This window comes from Petaurus breviceps, unplaced genomic scaffold (genome assembly GCF_028583685.1).
Source record: "Petaurus breviceps papuanus isolate PSGF00001 unplaced genomic scaffold, PetGlider_PUasm1.0 90804, whole genome shotgun sequence".
NCBI lineage: Eukaryota > Metazoa > Chordata > Mammalia > Diprotodontia > Petauridae > Petaurus > Petaurus breviceps.
The window spans coordinates 11,892,663-11,912,879 of NW_027187348.1; the positions used below are offsets into that span (position 1 = coordinate 11,892,663).

Sequence of the window (20,217 nt, forward strand, 5' to 3'; positions counted from 1 at the left end):
GGTTACAAAGAAATAGGATTCCTAAACTATAGGGGAATGGCTCAACATTGTTGTAAATAAAGTCATGGTAACTCACCCTCAGGAGTCTGGTCCACTGTAGTCAACTCTTAAATATAAATGATTTGCTTCCTTCTCTTGAAACCTGTTTGTTACCTCATTTCTTCTTCTTTTTAGTGGGTATGGACACCCAATAAGAAAAGTGTGAATCATCTAAGCATAGCCATAAATCGGTCTCAATCTTTCTCCCTCTCCTTCCCTCCCTCCTCCTTCCCCCCCTCTTAATTTTGTTCTCCCTCTCCTCCTCTCTTCTCCTGTCTCTCTCTCTCTCTCTAAAGGTAGTCTTTTTTTCCCTTACAACATTTATGTTCAAATACTTTAGTATGTTTGGGTGGACAGATGGTCAGCTGTGATTCTGTGAGATTTGCTTTCAGAATGATTCCTCCACCTCTATAGCTGGCTTATCAGCTAGAGATAAGAAGAAAGTATTAATTTTATCTCCTTATTTTGGGAAACAAAAATCATCTCCTTAAAGAGACCTTGATTGGACCCCAAGCATTATAGACAATGTATTTGTAATGAATAATCAGAATGTCTTGAAAATTAATTTCCATTGAGAAACTAATTTTATACTTTTGTGGATCCAATATTTCATCAAGAGGGTAGTTGGCTCTATGCTGTTAAACATTTTTGTCACTATCTTGAATAAAAGAATAGATGATATGTTGACCAAATTTGTAGATTACACAGAAGTGGGAGAAATATCTAACATACTAGATGACAAAGACAGGACCCAAAAGGATGTTGACAGATGAGAGCACTGGGCTGAATCTAGTAAGACGAAATTTAATAGAGATAAACAAAAAGTCTTGCACTTTGGTACCAAAAACAAACTCCATAAATACAAGATGGAGGAGGTATGTATAGACAGAAGTTCTGAAAAGGTTCTGGGTAGATTTGTGACCTACAAGTTCAGTGAGTCAGTAGCGTGATGTAGCTGCTGAAAAAGACTATTATAAACTTGGGCTGCCACGAAAAGGTAGTTAATAGACCCAGCTCTTGGCTGACTTCAGCTATAATATTGTATTCTAAGCAATATGGTTTAAGAAGGACATTGATAAAAGCTGGAGACTGTCCAAAAGGAGGGTTCAAAATAAATGAGTATGAGTTGAAAGAACTAGAAAAGAGAAAACAGCAACAGGACATGATGGCTGTGTTTGAGTATTTGAAGGGTTATCATGTGGGACAGAGGTTAGATTTGTTCTGTTTGGTGCCAGGAAGAAGAACCAGAAACAATGTGGGAAAGTTGCAAAAAACCAAACTTAAGCTGAATGTCAGGAAAATTTTCCTATTCAATAGAGCTGTCAAAAAGTGGAATGGGCTGCCTCGAGAGGCAGAACATTCACCCCTCCTTGGAAGTCTTCAAGCAAAGGCTAGATAGACATATTAGAGAGGGGATTCCTTCATGGATGGGTTGGATTAAATATCTGCTCATTTCTCTTCCAATTCTTGAATTCTGTGATTCTCTAATAGAGATCATAACCCTTCCATGTCTTCTTGTCCACTGGGTCAGTTACAAAATTGTGGCCTTTTTCATTTCTTGGTCCCAAACCACATCTTCCAACAACTGTTTTTTCCTTTTTTCAGTGCCCACTTTTGCAATGGAATTGTCAAGTAACAAAATAGATGTTGGCATTTTTTGACAATTTTTTAAGTACACAGAATTTTTACATTTCCTCATTGTCTAAATTGGTAATAGCACATAAATTGCAATTATTTTTTATGGTAGTTTGATTGTACAGAGCACTGGAAGATGAGATGCCTAAGCATTCACAAAATATTTTTCATTTCCTCTTGGCAAATGAACAAACAACTAAAACCACAGATTGTGAGCCCCATTGATGTACCTTTAATAGTAACCAAAGAGTTAATGAAATGGCAATAAAAAAAGTAGTGAACAATATCTTGATCATAATGACACCACCAGTGGGAAGAATAGGCACATGTAGATAGCACATGGTCAGGGCATACATATGGAAAAACATACATGTAAAGAACATATGTGACAGTACATGTATGAAGGGGCACACATAGAGAACATGTGTGGAGGTTTGTGGGGAAAGACAAAAAAAGAGGACTTTTTTGGGATATGATGAATTTAAGACTATGTCTATGGGACATCCACTTCAAAATGTCCAATAAGCAGTTGGTGATGTAGGACTGGAACTTAGTAGTTAATATTAGGGTTGTTTATATATATTTGTGAATCATCTGCCTAGAGGTGACAACTGAAAACCCATGGAAGCTGATGAGACTGCCAAGTGTAGATAGTATAGAGAGGGAAGAGAAAAGGGTTCAAGATGGAGACTTAAAGGGTTATCCCAGTTAGTGGGTGTGACATGGCTAAAGTTCCAGCAAAAGAGACTGAAGAGTGGTAATACAAATGAAAGAACCAAGAGAGAGCAGTGTGAGAAAAACACAGAGAAGAGATAGTGTCCAGGAAGGGGAGGTGATCAACAGTATCAAATGCATAAAGGTCAAAAAAAGGCCATTGGATTAGGGAATTGAGAAATTATTGGTAGCTGGGGAGAACAATTTCAGTTGAATGATGAGGCTGAGTGCTAGATTGCAGATATCAGACAGAGTAGGAAGTAAAGATGGATGGATTTTTTCAAGGCATTTAGCTGAAAAGGGGAGGAAATACATATGACATAACAGGGATGGTAGGATCATGCGAAGATTTTCAAGAATTGGAGAAATGTGGATATGTTTATAGCCATCAGATAAGAAGTCAATAAATTGGGCAGAGAATGGAGTGAGAGACAGACAGACAGAGACAGACAGACAGAAAGAGAAGACAGAAGATAGATGAGGTCAGACAATGTAAGACAAGAAACCACAGTTCTTGTCAAATGACCTCAATCTCCAGTGAAGTATGAGGCATGGTCCTTAGCTGAGAAAGATACCACAGGAAGTATGAGGAGAGACAAGGTGATTAGGAACATTTACTGCAGTGAGTGGAGCAATCAACCAACTAGGGAGAATTGCCTTGCTGCAATAAGGAACCAGTTGAAATTAGGTTACATTTGTAGTGGACTCAGCCAGCAGTTTTGTGCCTTCTTCCAGGTCTACTCCGAAGCACACAAACGGAAGTAGTGGAATATGTGGATATGTTTATAGCCAGATTAAAGATGGTAGAAACACTACAGAGTTGGGGTTTAGCAAGGTAGGAATGATGGTAGGATAAGGGCGAGATAAAAAAATTCCTGAGACACTAAGGGAATCTCTAGCCTAGAAATCGCCTTAGCCAGCAAACACTTGTGACAGATGAAACAAAATCACCTTAGAATACAGTTGTAAAATGTTATAGAAGAAGGTGGTTAAAGATTATGAGTAGTGTCAGCTCATTAAATAGCAAGAAGCAATGAAAAGAAAAACATGTACTGGAGGATTTAGTAGAGAACACAGTAAGCAGGAGTAGGCAACAGGGGTGTGGAGATGGCCTAGAAGTGGTGTGGAGGCCTGGGTCTGGGGCAAGATGAAGCAAAAGCTCTCCAGCTTTCCATGAAGGGAATCCAAGGATATGAAGAATGCCTTTTTCCTAACTATGGTTGGATGGATAGTCCATGGAGAGTCTGTCTTGTCAAATCTATTTTATCTTTCTGTCAACTCTATCATCTATGCATCATCTGTCATCTATCGATCTATGTCTATCACCTATCTAAATCTGTCCATCCACCCATCCATCTATCATATCTATCTCCATCATCTATCAATGTCTGCCTATCTACCTGTCTGTCTGCCTGCCTGTCTTGTACACAAACTGCAAATGGACAATGAGTTGGCCCACAATTGAAGAGAAGGAGGAAAGCAACCTATAGAGGGCTTTTGAGAAACAGCAAAGCTTTTCTTTAAATGACTCAAGCTTCTTCCTGAAACAAAGCTCATCTTTTTAATACTAAGATTCTTCCACCAAACAATGGCACATAGCGGGCACTTTAAAGTCTTATTGATTAATGGCTAGGAGTCATGGAATGTTACAGACTCTAAGAAACTGAAGTTGAGGATAACACAAAGGGTGATGGAGAGATGGATAGTAGGCATGAGCACACTACATGTTACAAATAATTAAAAAGGATAAAGGGTATAAAAGATGTCATCAAAGAACTGTTTGCTTTAAAAAATGGTTTGTTCATGTAAAGAGAATGAGAGGTAACCGAAGCTAATTGTTTCAGTGCTGTCCCATGGTGAAATATGAGAAGCCAAGCACAAACTACAGTTCTGAAAGACAGTGTTGGATGGTGATTTGCATCTCTGGGGCCACTATTCTCATTGATAAGATCACAGAATCATTGGAGTTTTACATAAAAAAAATCTTTATAAGTATAATCTACACACACCTCTAGGACATCGCTAAGCAAGGTATAAGAATGAAACAGCCGGGTTCTTGTAAATATTTTGCTTGAGACATATTTATAATACACAAATGACTGAAACGTGCCAAGAATTTAAGATCTCATTCTGCTTATTGTTTGTGGACTATAAAAAAGCATTGGCTTCAGTGAAGAAAAATGTCACCTTAAAAGGCTCTCCTCGTATTGGGGGTCCCATGTAAATGGTAAATTAGATTCTTTGAAGGATGTAATGAAAGATAATCTTATTTGAATGCCATCTGACTATTTATGTCAAATGAGGCATGAAACAGGGAGACCCTAGGCCCAGCAAAGATTTTTGACATTGTCATTCAGGTTCCCTAGGGAATTTCCTATATACCTCACCTATGCATGGTGAGGTGCTCTACGTCTGTGGATGACAATGTGCTAACTGCATTAAGGCCTAAAACATAACCAAAGTTTTTCAATGAGATCCATAATAACTGTTGTTTGGTTTAATTTTCCACTTAAGAAAAACCAAGTGGATGAAGAATGTTGACTAGACTCTGCAATTTAGTTGGACAGATAAACCCAAAGGGCAGGCTTGTCGGTACATCTATTTTGGACAAAAGCTGAATGGGGAGAGGAGAGTGCATTAGATTGTCTTTTGGATACTGCACAGTGTTCTTAATGATCCCAAGATCCTTCCTGAAGCAAAGGCTCATCTCTTTAATATCAGCACTCTTCTGGCAATGCTGTATGGCTGAGAGTGATAGAATATCAGTCTCTGAGGAGTTAGAATTGTTGTCCACCTAAAAGACCATGATTGGGGTACATGTTAGGTGGGAGTAGGCTATCACATATTACCAAAAAATTGCAAAGGAAAAGTGAAATGAAGTATATTATCAGAGAAAGACATTGTCAGAAGAATATTTACAGAAAGGGATATTACCATGAAAGGATATGAACTGGTTATATGGTAAAAGTGAGGACGAATGAACTCTACTGGTATTCAATACAATGTGAAGAGATCTAGGTAAAAGTCCCCAGCATATTACATGCATCCCCATGTAAGATTAATAGGGAGACAAGTATGAAAATTAACATATTTACTTCAGAAATGGGGAGCCAATCCCTTCCGCTTCTGGTTCTATAGTGACAGTCTGGTTTCATGAATTGCTTACAGGATATTAGAGGCTTAGACTCTAAGTTAAAACAATAGTAGCCATCGAATTTAGTGTTCTATAAGCATTTTTAATGGTGATTTCAATCAGAAACATCTTATTCTATTAGAATTAGAAATATCTTATTCTATTATTATTATTTTAATAATTAGAAATATATTAAAGTATCCTATAGCATTTCCTATAATACAACTAATAAATATAAATTTTATGTGGAGGGTGGGGGTTTGTTTGGGCTTAGTTTTTTTTCCTGTTGGATAGAAAATAGTTCCTAAAAGTATAATCTTGAAGCAAAATCTTCAGCTAGCATCAAGGAATTCAAGTCAGTCAAAGTCCTGAGGCTCACATGATTGTGGAGCTGTTGTAGCAATTTTAGGTGCTTTTTTGTTAGTGGTGGTGATCATTCCCTGTCCATCTCTGACTGGTACTTTTTGGACATGCATCTAAGCTTGGTTTCCCAACGGTGCAAGGCGGACTGAGCAGGTACACTATTATACCTTGAATTCCCATCCTGTTAAAGAGAAAACACAGAATGAATGTCATATAGCACACACTACAGAGAAAAAACTGATTTTGTGAAAGAAGGGTCCTGAAGTTTGCCTTTATTTCATGCCATAGTAAAGCATCAGTATCTGTTTTAGGTAAGTTTCAGAAAAAAATAGGAATATGAATTGTATTATTTTTGAGAAAGGAAAAACCTATGTCAGCAGTTTGAATCCACTGTTCTTGTTGTTTAAAGGGTCTATGGATAGGGGTATGGGAAGTTGTAATGGCAAGCAAAGAAGTACTTAGTGCCTTGGAATCTTAAAGCTGTTTACAGCAGCAGTCCTCTGGAAAGCTGCTCATGCTTGGCTTTACAGAAGTAAAGATAAAGAAACATCTTTAGTAATTAGTTATTTTAAAATGATCTGAGAATTAAGATGTCCATACCGAAAAAATTATGTCTTCCTTCCAACTACCTTCCTGAGGAAGCTTCTGTAACCGGTTCTTGCTGAGCTCCAGCTGCAGGCCATCAAACTTGCATTTGAACCAGCGGTGTGCTTCTTCTAGGTTAGCTGTGATCTAAGAATGTGAGCAATATCCACAAATGTAGCAATGTATCAGTCTGACACAAAGTGTGTATTTGAGTAGAATGGGTAAAATTCTGAACTCAAGTGCCTTAAAACCTTTTCTTGCACAACAGTTGACTTATGGGACATGATGACCTCTGATGAAGGCTGCAAGCTGTTTTATGCTGCTAGCCTCTTTCTAACATGTTACTTCTTTTTGTCTTCTTGGGTTTTTTTTGTCCAAACCTGTGATTTCATCAGTATAAGGAACTGTCAGTATGGAAAACCCTTCCCTGACACAGATGGGCAACAATCATAGAGATCTGCTCAGCACTGATGACTCACCCACTGTCACACACCCCTCATGTACCAGAGGGAGAGCTTGAACTCATGTCTTCCTAATTCAAAAGCCAGGCCTGAAGGTGCTGCAAGAGACTGGAAATAGTCACACCCTAGGGCTGCCTTTTCAGATAAAGGGGAGGACAGGTTTTAGAGTTAGAGCTCAAATCCTGCCTCAGATACTCAGATACTCCCTCAGCAAATTACTTATCCTCTCTACATCAGTTTTTTCACCTGTAAAACGAGGAATCTGGATTTGGTGATCTCTAAGGGATCTTTTAGTTCTAAGTCTATGATATTCATACTTTTCCAATTTCATAAATTTCCAAATTATCAACATTAAGTGGGCAACCGATAAATAGCCACTGTCTACAAAATGGCTTGGAGGACAGGCTCTCCCAATGCTCCAGATCAAAGGAAGGTGTCGCTGCTGGCTGCTCTGTGTTTGCACAAGGTCAGCTCAGATCTGCTTGGTAGTAGGCCCTCTTTTGCAAAGAACTAAAAGGATAGGTTTTCCTCTTTGAATCTTGATATACTACAGTCACACCGTTTGCCTTTAAAGGACTAAGGATAAAGAAACAGGATGTTTCCTTCCTTCTCCCAAGTAAACAAATGAGTCAAGGACATACTACCCGTGTTTCCCCGATAATAAGACCTATCCCGAAAATAAGCCCTCCCCTTACTGTGTAAGATTCCTCTAAAATAAGCCCTCCCCCGAAAATAAGCCCTATTGAGATTGCTACTGTAGTGAAGGTGATCCCCTGCGCTACATGCTACATTACGGTACCCTCTGTATGCACCGTTTCCTCCCCCCCCCCATGAAATGCACGCCGCGCTCTGAGCTGCATCCAATCAGAGCTGCAGCAGTGAGCGCGTCATCCTGTTCTTCCCCAGTGATTTGCTTGCTGGCGCCATTGAGAGCAGTGCCACAGAGGAGAGCTGAGGCAGGACAACATAAAAACCCGGTATTTAAGCCGGAGTGAGGGGGCATGATGGAGGATAAAAAGGGCATGATGGAGGAAAAAAGAAGAACTCGGGGGGCATGATGGAGTGAAAAGAAGGACTGATGGTCATAATTTTATTATTCTGTCTGTTTTGACCCCCAGACATGAGTACAAAAAGGAAGAGCTATACTGTTGAGTATAAGAAAGCAATTGTAGAGGAGTCACATGGCAAGAATCTTGCAATTTTCTGTAAACAAAAACTTTTGGATCTTCGAATGGTCAGAAAATGGGGAGCAGATTATAATAACCTCAATCAACAGGTGGATGAGGGAAAAGGGAAAAAGCGCAGGTCTAGATCAGGTCGGCAGCCCTTATATCCTGACTTGGAGATCCTCATTGGTGAATGGATTGCTGACAGGAGAGCAAAGGCCTTGGTTGTGCGCAAGGCTGATATTCAAGCATTTGCCCTTTCAATGGCACCAGAGTTTGAAATGGTCTCAGAAGGATTCAAAGCATCACAACATTGGTTGGACGGTTTCCTTCAACGGTATGAACTGTCCCTAAGAAGATCAACAACACTGTTTAAGCTGGAAGATGCTGAAGTTATTAAACGTGCACTTGCATTCAAGTCCTTTATTGATAGGATCGACATTTCCAAGTACCAAACCTGCAATATGATTGCTATGGATGAAACTACAGTGTTTATGGGACAAGGATCTTAAACAACAATTCCTCACAGGGGTGCAACGTCAATCTACATTCCCACCACTGGCTATGAAAGTGCACGGGTCACCTGTGTTTTGGCAATTCGTTTGGATGGATTACCTCTAATCATCAGTAAGGGCAAGAAAGATAAGATTGAATGTGTATCTGGCATTTACGTTCTTGAAACCGAAAAAGCCTGGTGTACACAAGCCGTTATAAGAAAGTGGGTTGATTTAATGCTGCCACTTTTTATGCGAGGTAACCAAAGAGGTCTGATAGTCTGGGATTCAGCCAGCACTCACCGCACTAAAGAAATGAAGAACTTCCTTGCAGAGAGAATAGATCAAGTAATGATTCCTGCAGGAATGACTGCCTATCTCCAGACCCTTGATATTGCAATAAACAAGCCATTCAAGGACCATTTGCGCATGGAAGTCAATGACTACATTGAAAATAGAATGGAAAGAAATCAGTGTGGAAACTTTGTGAAGCTCTGTCTGCAAGAAGTCGTGACTTGGGTGAAGAAGTCATGGGATAAAATTACTGACAACTGTGTCGCCAAGGCACTACGAGCAGGTTACCTGGACAAGACATATTCATTTAAAGAGAGCTATATTGCTGGACATGACAGATTGGGTCCACTTCTTCTGAAGGAAATGGAGGCACAAGACATCCAGGACGGAATTCAGGGTATGGACACTTATGACGATGTTGTTGAAGAAGATGACATGATCATTATTGAATAAAGGTACATTTTTTGTTCACATTTACCTGTTTATTAAAATTGCTGTCAATGTTCATTAAAATAAGCCCTCCCCTGAAAATAAGCCCTCTGGTGTTTTTCTGTCCAAAAAAAATAATAAGACAGTGTCTTATTATCAGGGAAACATGGTATATCCAAGTTACATTCAAGATGATGTCTGATAGAAAGGACTTACCATTAAGAAAATAGTTTAAGATAAAACATCAGTGCTAGAAGACCAATGAATAAGTTCACTAATTACATTGTCAACAAATAATTACGTTGGTTTAAACTAGAGTTGTCTGTCTTCTATAATGCCTATCAATAAATAATGTCCTCTCTAATTTTAGAATTACACATTCTGTAGTAGGTACTTGAGGCTGATTATTTTTACATTATGATATGTTAATCAAGGTACAGGGTCTTGCTAAACTAAAAAATATTTGGGAGAGAAAAATCTGCTAATGGTTAGTCATTTGACTAAAGAAAGAGACTAAAACTCGTGTACCTGCCTCTTACATCCCGGCTTCTGGCTCACCTGTTCTGATTCCACACTGGCTTTCTTCAGTTTATGTTTTGTTACCTCTTTACATTTTCTTAGGTGTCTGATTGTTTCTTCCATTTCCTGCAGAGGGAAGTGATGCAAAGATCTTTTTTTTTTTTTTTAAATACCATTTCTGTTCATTGAGCAAGGAACTCTGACAGCAAATAGGCAGATAGTAAAAATGTGGAAGGATAAGCCCTGTCAGTGAGAAGGAAGCAGTAAGGAGAGGAATTGTGAAAGCTTCAGTCTGGCTGGCTCTGTCCTCATTTTTTCTGGTTGGCTACCAAGAGAAAGAAGGTAAAAGCTGAGTTTCCCAGAGTTGGGGAGGAAATTCTTTTAAAAATATTCTTTATATTTATTTCGTTTAATGTTTTCCAATTATATGTAATTTTTAATAATCATTTTTGAAAAATTTGAGGTGAAATTCTCTCCCTTCCTCCCATCTCTACGCTTCCTTGAGAAGGCAAGCAGTTTGTTATCAATTATACATGTGAAGTCATACAAAACATATTTTCATTTTAGTCATGCTGCAAAAGAAAACACAAAATAAAACAATAAAGACTGAGTTAAAAAAAAAAGTATGCCTCAATCTGCATTCAGAATTCATCAGTTCTTTCTCTGGAGGTGAATAGCATTTTTCATCGTTAAATCCTTTGGTTAGGGGTCATTGTTTTCATCACTGTAATTAAGGCTTTCACAGTTGATTATTCTTACAATGTTGCTGTTATTGTGTACAATGTTCTCCTGGTTCTGCTCACTTCATTTTGCATCCATTCATATAAGTCTTTCCAGGTTTTTCTGAAATGATCTTGCTCATCATTTCTTATAGCACAGTAGCATTCCATCACAATCATATACCACAACTTGTCACGCCATTTTCCAGTTGAAGGATATTCCCCCAATTTCCAATTCTTTGCCACCACAAAAAGAGCTACTATAAATATGAGTGTGTGTGTGTGTGTGTGTTTGTGTTTCATACGAATGGGTCCTTTTCCCTTCTTTTTGATCTCTTTGGAATAGAGACCTAGTACTGGTAATGCCAAGTCAAAGGGTATGCAGAGTTTTATAGCCCTTTGGACATTATTCAAAATTACTCTCCAGAATGGTTAGTCCAATTCAGAACACCACAAACAATATGTTTGTGTACTGATTTTTCCACGTGCTCTCCAGCATTTTTCATTTTCCTTTTCTGCCATGTTAGTCAACCTGATAAGTGTTAGGCAGAATTTCAGAGTTTTAAAAATTTGCATTTCTCTAATCAGTACTGATAGAGAACATATTTTTTCCATGTGGCTATTGATAGCTTGGATTTCTTCTTCTGAAAACTGCCTATTCATATCCTTTGACCATTTATCAACTGGGAAATGACTCATTTTTTTTTAAATTTGGCTCAGTTCCCTATGTATAAGAGAAATGAGGCCTTTATCAGAGAAGTCTGCTGTAAAATTTTCCCCCACTTTTCTGTTTTCCTTCTAATTTTGATTGTATTAGTTTTATTAGTGTGAAAGATCTTTAGCTTTTCTGGAGGGGGGAAGGCAGGGCAATTAGGGTTAAGGGACTTGCCCAAGTGTTAAGTGTCTGATGCCAGATTTGAACTCAGGTCCTCCTGACTCCAGGGCTGGTGCTCCATTCACTTAGCTGTCACAGTATGCAAAAGCTTTTTTAATTTCATGTAATCAAAATTATCCATTTTACATCTTGTGATGCTCTATATCTCTTTTTGGTCATAAACTCTTCCCTTATCCATAGATCTAAAGATAAAATGTTCCATACTCCCCTAATTTGCTTATGGTATCACCCTTTATGTCTAAATCACTTATCCATTTTGACCTTATCATTGGTATACAGTGTGAAATATTGGTCTATACCTAGTTTCTGCCAAACTGATTTCCAGTTTTCCCAGAAATTTTTTTTGTTTTGCTTTTTGGAGGGCAATTGGGGTTAAGTGACTTGCCCAAGTTTTTGTGTTGAGTGTCTGAGGCCGTATTTGAACTCAGGTCTTCCTGACTCCAGGGCTGGTGCTCTATTCACTGTACCACCTAGCCTCCCCAAAAGTTGAGTTCTTATTCTAAAAGCTCAGTTTTTGAGATTATCAATTACTAGATTACTATTGTAATTTACTACTGTGTACTGTTTACCTAATCTATTTCATTGATTCACCACTCTATTTCTTAGCCAGTATCAGATTGTTTTCATGATTACCACTTTGCAATATACTTTGAAATTTGGAACTGCTAAACTGCCTTTCCTCATATTTTTTTCCATTGATTCTATTTCCTGATATTCTTGGTCTTTTTTTCTTCCAGATAATTATTTTTTCTAGCTCTATAAAATAATTTTTGGTTGTTTGATTGGTATGGTACTGAATAAGTAAATTAACTTAGGTAAAACTGTTATTTGTATTATATTGGCTCAGGCTGCCCATGAGCAATAAATATTTCTCCAATTGTTTAGATCTTTATTTCTTTGAAAAGTATTTTGTAATTGTGTTCACATGATCTCTGAGTATGTCTTGACAGATAGACTGAAGGAGGTAATTCTTTTTTTAAGTGAAAATTTTTGTATTTTATTTTTTCCAATTACGTGTTAAATTTTTTTTGACATTAAAAAAAATTTGAATTCCAAATTCTCTCCCTTCCTCCCTCTTCTCTCTCTCCTTGAGAAGGCAAACAATTTGCTATAGATTATACATATGCAGTCATTCAAAAATTCAAAACATATTTCCATATCCATGTTTCAAAAGAAAACACAGATTAAAAAAAACCAAGAAAAATAAAGTAAAAACATTTGAATTGAGATTTGCATTTAGACTCCATCAGTTCTTCCTCTGGAGATGGATAGCATTTTTCATCATAAGTCCTTTTAAATTATTTTTGATCATTATATTGCTGAGCATAGCTAAGTCATTTACAGTTGATTATCATAAATTATTGCTGTTACTGTGTACAATGTTCTCTTGGTTCTGCTAACTTCACTTTTCATCAGTTCATTTAAGTCTTTCCAGGTTTTTCTGAAACCATCCTGCTCTTCATTTTTTTAATATCACATTCCATCACAAACATATACCACAACTTGTTCAATCATTCCCCCAACTGATAGGCATCTCCTCAATTTCTAGGTCTTCGCCACCAAGAAAAGAGCTACCATGAATATTTTTGTATATATAAGTCCTTTTCCTTTGATTTTTTAGGCATCCAGACCTAGTAGTTATATTTCTGGGTAAAAGACTATGCACAGTTTTAAAGCCCTTTGGGCATAGTGAGGGAGGTGATTTAAAAAAAATTTCCTTTTTTAAATAATATTTTATTTTTCTCCCAGTTACATGTAAAAGACACTTTAAAAAATTGTTTAAAATGTTCATTTTCCAAATTTTCTCTTTTCCTCCCTCATTCTCCTCCTTTCTGAGACAATAAGCAATTTGTTATAAATGTTATACATGTTCAGTTATGCAAAACATACTGCCATATTAGTCATGTTGTGAAAAAAGACACAGACAGGGGAAGTAATTCTTCAGAAGACAAAAGGTAACCAATCGTTTTGAATATATGAATAGTAATCATTATCTTTTCTTCAAAATATACTCTGATACTGAACTTTCCTATTTAAAGTGATGTCCCTGCTATTCTTGGAGTCCTCTAGGCTCATAAGTCTGGTGTCAGACTCAGCTCTTCATTCTCTTTTGCTCAATCCAAGTAATCAGTTGCCGAGTGTCCTTTTTACCTCCACAACATCTATGCCACAGAACTCCTCTGTACCCATGCATCCACACCTTATTTCAGGCCTTCATCATCTCTTGTTTTGACTATTGCAGTTGCCTCCTAAGAAAGCTCAGGTCTCTCCACTTCCACTCTAAGCCATCCTATACAATGCAGCCGACATGATCGATTTTCCATAAGTGCAGAACTGACCATGTTATGTCCCCTGCTTAATAAACTTGACAAGGTTGTCGACAACATTTGGCCCAGCTTCTCCTCTTGCTCTTTGTTTTGTCCTGAGTCTGGTTTACTAAGTGGTAAGTTTATAGCTGGGGGCACAGTGGACAGAGCACTGGGTCTGGTGTCAGGAAGACTCATCTTCCTGAATTCAAATCTGGTTTCAGACATTTACTAGCTGTGTGACCCTGGCCAAGTCACTTAGCCCTGTTAGCCTCAGTTTTCTCATCTGTAAAATGAGCTGAAGAAGGAAATGGCAAATTGTTCCAGTATCTTTGCCAAGGAAACCCCAAATGGGTCCCCCAGTAGCATCTGGCACTCGGAGGGCCCCTGGCAAACTGCAGCTGACTGACCCCACCACAGACTGCACCCTTGGGAACTGGATGCTTTCACCTACCATGGTGAGTGCAAATGACATAGCCTTGTTCAGTCTCGTGTCCCAATCTGTGAACTTTATCAGGTCTGGTTGGCCTGGGAGCTCTATGGAAGGCAAATAACTGGCAGTACTGCCAGCAACACACCTGTAAGAGGAACTACATTACACCTGTTTCTTCCTCCATAATTCTTGGATGTATTTCTAAGTCCCTATCCTGGCTTACACCTGATAACTTCCATCAGCTGGAAAGGGAGAAGGCACCTTCCCACAATCTTACTCTCTTTTTAACTGTTCATTGCCTAGTTTCTGACTGCATCATTCAAAACTGCTCTCTCCAAAGTTAACAACCCTCTCTTAACAGCCAAATCCAAAAGCCTTTTCTCAAATACTTGTGATTCTTAACCTCTCTGCAGATTTGGCAACTGTCCTCTTTTCCTTGCTCCTCTCTTCCATGCTTTTGTGACCCTGTTCAGTCCTAATTCTCCTCCTACCATCTGAGCACTTTTTTTTTCAGTCTCCCTTGCTGGATTTTTTGATCAGGTCACACCCACCGGTCCAATAGCCATGGATGTCTCTCAAGGCTCTGTACTGGCTCCTCTATTCTTCTTCTATTTTACTTTGTGTCTTCATCAGCTGCAATATATTCAATTTTTACCTCTATGTTGATGATTCTCAAATTTCTACCCAGCCTTAACTTCTCTGCTAACCTCCAGACTCACATCTCCACCTATGAGATATCTAGAACTGAATGTTCAGTAGACATCTTAATTCAATCTGTCTAAAACAAAATTCATTATCTTTCCTCACACATCCTCCCCTCTTTCTAACTTCCCTATTACTCTCCAGGGCACTACCATAATTCTGGTCACTTAGGATCCCAACTAACTCTCACTTTATCTTGCCTTCTATATTCAATCTGTTGCCAAGGCCTGTCCATTGTACCTTTGTGACATTTCTTATATCCACTCCCTTCTCTTCTCTGACACTGATACCACCCTAGTACTGGCCCTCATCACTTCACAGCTGGCTTACTACAAAAGGATGTTGGTTGATCTCTCTGCTACAAGTCCATCCTTTACTCAGCTGTCAAAATGATCTTCCTAAACCAGGTTACGCTTCTACTCAATAAACTCCAGTGGCTCCCTATCACCTCCAGGATAAACACAAAATTCGCTATTTGACATTCAAAGTCCTTCATTACCTCCCCTTCCTTATCAGCTTCCCAAGGCATATACCACGCCCACCTCGTGTACTTTACTGTCTGGTGACACTAGCCTCCTTGCTGTTCCTCATACAAGACTTCATCTTCTGGCTCTGGGAATTTTTTCTAGCTGTCCCCTAGCCCAGAATTCTCTCCTTCCTCATTTCTGCCTCCTAGTTTCCTTCTTCAGCTCATTTTACAGATGAGGAAACTGAGACAAACAGGGGTAAGTGACTTTTCCAGGGTTACACAGCTGTTAGATATTTGAGGCAGAATTTGAACTCAGGTCTTCATGACACTAGGCCTGATGCTCTATCCACTGTACCACCTAGCTGCCCTTACTGGTACATGGTAGGTACTTAATAAATATTAGCTGTCTGATTGCCCTATTATCTCTAGGATAAAATGTAAGATCTTCTGTTTGGATTGCAAAGCTCTTCTTTCATAACTTGATCCAATCCATCTTTTCAGCCTCATTATGGTATTCCTTTCCTATATTCTATGTTAGAACCAAACTGAACTTCTCTGTTTCTTAGACATCATTCCATTTCCCATCTTTATGTCTTTGTATTGGCTGCATCCCTGGAATGCACTCCTTTTTCACCTCTGCCTCACCAAATCCCTCACTTCTTTCATGATGCAAGCCATGCTCATGATTTCAGAAAAACCTGGAAAGACTTACATGAACTAATGCAGTGAAGTGAACAGAACCAGGGGAACATTGTACACAGTAACAGCAATATTGTATGATGATCAACTGTGAACAATTTAGCTATTCTCAGCAACACAATGATACAAGACAATTTCAAAGGACTCATGATGAAAGATACTATCTGCCTTCAGAGAAAGAAATGATGGAGTCCACATGTAGACCAAAGCATACTATTTTTAACTTTCTTTCTTTATTCTTTTTTTTGTGTTTTAAGTTTTCTTCCACAAAATGACTAATATGGAAATGTTTTACATTATTGCACCTGTATGACTTGTACCAGATTGCTTACTGTCTCAGGGAGGGGGAAGGGCAGGGAAGAAGGAAGAAAGAAAATTTACAACTCAAAATTTAAAAAAAATGTTAAAATTGTTTTTACATGTAATAGGAGAAATATTATTTTAGAAAAAGATACAGAACATGCTCTACCTTTTACCTAAATCCTTTCTTCATATAATAAGTATCAAATTGCCTCCTCAAAGAGAGGGGAAGAATGGATGGAGAGAGAAAATTTGGCACTCAAAAATTAAAAAAAATGTTAACTTTTTACATGTAATTGGGAAATATTTAGCAAAATACATAAAAATGTATTTAAAAGTCTTTCTCAAGATCTTCCCTCCATAACTACCTTACATTAACTTTGTATGTATTTATTCTAGATATATTTATAAAGGTATATATTGATTCCCCCAATAGAATGTAAGCTCCTTGAAAGCAAGGTTTGTTTTATTGGGTGACTTTGTGTCCCTAGTGCTCAGAACAATTCTAGACCTGGGCTTGCTGACTGATATTACTAGATATTGATATATAGATACTGATACTACTAGAATAGCAATACTTTCTACAGTGTAGATATTAAGAAGTAGGAAGACCCTGAAAAAGAAGATCTCAAATATTTTTTGAGACCATATTTAGTTAACTACATTTTAAGAATGTGGGTTTTATTCTAATAAACTTATAAGTGCTATTTTTTTTTTTAGTCAACACTATAATATCCTCCCAGGTACTACTAGGAGTAGAGGCCCAAATTTTATATTTCTGTATGTAAGGGTAGACTAAGGGTTTTCACTATATTCAAGTACATCAGCTACTATGTTGGGCTCCAGCATGTAATCATGGATAACTCAGCCCCTGGCCTAAACATAAGCTTTTTACCTGGCACCGATTCTCCAACTCTAGCCTAATTTTTCGTTCTGCCTCTAGTCGTAGCTCGTGTTGCTTATTTCGTGATGATAAATCATGTTGGCTCTTTGCTAACATCTGCATTTCCCGCTGTAGGGTGGTCACTTCAGCCACAAATTCCTGGATACTCAATAACTGGAAAGGCATACACACAAAAGATTTAAGTGAGAAAGTGTGGGACTTTTGTATTCCAGGATAAACACAAAGTTAGTAAAAAGTATCTACCTGTTCATGATTCTTTTTCTGATATTGATCCTTAATTAGCTCCACTTGCCTCAATTCTGTTTCTATTTGCTGAAAAAAATTAGGAATAATGTAAATAAGATCATGGAAAATCTAATTTTCCCATCTGCCAGTAGGATGTAGAGAACCATAAAGCATGAGTGGGCTTTTCTTCACATCTGATCTACTGGCACTGAAGAACAAGCTCCAGTTCTATCAAAGTGAGAAGGAATGGTTCAGTGGCCAGTACATATCTCAGTTTTACTACATGTCTTCACATCAATATTTATTGGGGGGGGGGGAGCAGACTGTTTTATTTCTCACCCTCTTACTTTTCTGGACTTTATAGTCTCCAGAGACTCATCATTATGCAAGGTGAATTTAACTCTGAAACACACCTTCTCAGCACCTCCTACCCCTTGAATCCCTCCCTCTGACTGGAGAGGATGGAGGGTAGATATTGAACGAGAGCTTGTCCCAGATCCTCCACCATTTAAAGAGGACACCCAGGAAATCCTCATAATTTCTCACCCAGGCGCTTTCCTAGACTTCATCATATATAGAAACTCATCATTCTGAAGGATGAAATCAACTCTGAAATTCATCCCTCCTCAGCATCACCTGCCCCTGGGGCCCTCCTTCCTTCTGGTTGGAGAAGGTGGAAGACAGATATTTTGGAGCTCTTCCCTGATCCTTCACCATTTAAGGAGGCCAATCAGGGAATTTTCTTCATCATTTCCCACCTGGATGCTTTCTTGGACTTCAAGGTCTCCAGAAATTCATCATTCTGCAAGATGAAATCAACTCTGAAACTTATACCTTTTCAGCACCTCCTCCCTGGGGCTCCTCCTTCCCTCTGGTTGGAGCAAGTGGTAGGGAGGACATTTGGGAACTTCTCCCTGATACTCCTCTATGTAAGGAGGGCACCCAGGGAATTCTCCTCTTTTTTCACCTGGGCTTCATGGTCTCCAGAAAGTCATTGTTCTTCAAGATGAAATCACCTCTGAAACTCTCACCTCCTCAGATCCTTTCCCTCCCCTGCTGCAGGACTTCATCATGCTCTGTTGCTGGGTAACCTCTCTCCTACACCCTCCTACTTCTCAGTTTCATTTTATGTTTTGTCTGCCCCATTAGATTGTGAGCTTTTTGAGGATAGGGACTACCTTATGCTTTTCTTGTATCCCCAGTGTTTATCACAGTGCCTGGCACATAGTAGGCGCTTAATAAATGTCTATTGACTCTCGTTTCAAGGCAACCTTCCCATTTACCAGTTGTTGCTAGTATTGCCCAAGGCCACCATAAGCTATTAAATATTCTGAAAATTTCTTCTTCTGGCATCAAGTGCTTATATTTCAGTCTAGGGGATAGTGTTAACAGAGGGTCTTAAGATAATTCCTTGTGACAGAGGGCCTTCATACAACCTTCATTCTCTCTGTATTCTGGACATTTTGAGCCCTGGAAGACAAATGGTGCTTGATCTGGGCCCTCTGGTTCTTTAATTTTTCCTTGAGACTGGCTAATGTTTTTTCTAGTTCTGCCACTTTCTGCCTCAGCTCTCTGTTGGCCCGGGACACTTCCACCGATCTGGAGTTGGCATCATCAAGGGCTTTTCTCAGCTGTAGGGCACAGATAAAACCATGAAAATACTTTCACCTTCCATATCAGTTATATAAGTTTATATCAGTAACTTCACCATCTTTTCTTTCTCTTATATTCTTTTTAACAGGAGAGTTGGATGCCTTATTGAGGTATGGAGATTTCTCCTGATGGTTAAAGGCTCTATCAGTAGAGCACAAGATCTAAGAAGTCTTATGTCAAGCTAGAAAGGCTCCAAGAGTGAGCCCAGTGACTACAAGAGAATCACTTGCATTGACTACTGAATGATGAGTTTTTAAACCATAGCAACTCTGGAAGGCCATCTACTAAAATGTACAGGGGTTGTATAATCTATGTTGGTAGAAGTATGATCATAGATCTCTGGAAGCATTTACCCTGAACCTCAGAAATTAGCCAAGAGTCTAACTCAAAAATCTTCCAGAGGTGAAGCTCTAAAAACAATTCAGTTGTGGATTATGGTTTGAAAAGGCATTCTCATGATCCAGCACTAACAGCTTATATTTTATTCTGGAGGACAATGCTAAAAAAGTCTTAAGACAATGTCTTTTGGTTTAGAGTACTGATATAACATTTGCTTTTGAATTTTGGGCATTATGGAAACCTTGGAAGATTCAAGTCTTCTAGCATTTTAATTTCTCCTTGTCACTAATATTTTTTTTCTTCTAACTCTACTACTTCTATTGAAGGTTTCTGTTGGCTTATACAAATTCTCAAAACTTTTTCCCTTGTTGAACAAAGAAGTACATGGCAACCATATATTGCTTGGCATAATAGAGACAATTACTCCCCAACCCTTACACCAAAGTTTCAGTTCTGTATCAACATCTAAAGGACATCATCACTTAGATGTCCCACCAATGTAGGAGCGGACTGATCAAAGGAGTTTCTGATGACAACCAACCTGGTGAACTTAGAGGGTGGAAACCTTTGGGATTTCAACTGTATTGCATGAAGAGTATGGATGTGCCCCTTCATATCTCTTGGAGAATGGCTTTCACTGCTGAGGTAATCCAAAAGATGAACTGGTTGGGCCCACTGTTTTGGAAAAAGCCACCCACTTGCACTGACTGACCAATGAAATGGAGTTTATAGACCCTTTCA

The 20,217-nt window shown here is 38.6% G+C and overlaps 1 protein-coding gene across 1 annotated transcript in view; it reads right to left on the reverse strand.

Annotated features, from left to right (window-relative positions):
- Window positions 1-5,954: 5,954 nt before the first annotated feature.
- The window catches only part of CCDC150 (coiled-coil domain containing 150), a 127,290-nt gene continuing 113,027 nt past the window's right edge, over window positions 5,955-20,217 (reverse strand). Inside the window, exons 21-26 of the mRNA XM_069070165.1 lie at window positions 18,921-19,115; window positions 17,503-17,571; window positions 17,251-17,412; window positions 9,872-9,958; window positions 6,485-6,616; window positions 5,955-6,065 (exon numbers count right to left, since the gene is read on the reverse strand). Of these exons, the coding sequence (XP_068926266.1) occupies window positions 5,955-6,065; window positions 6,485-6,616; window positions 9,872-9,958; window positions 17,251-17,412; window positions 17,503-17,571; window positions 18,921-19,115 (756 nt within the window). The remainder of the gene's footprint in view (window positions 6,066-6,484; window positions 6,617-9,871; window positions 9,959-17,250; window positions 17,413-17,502; window positions 17,572-18,920; window positions 19,116-20,217) is intronic.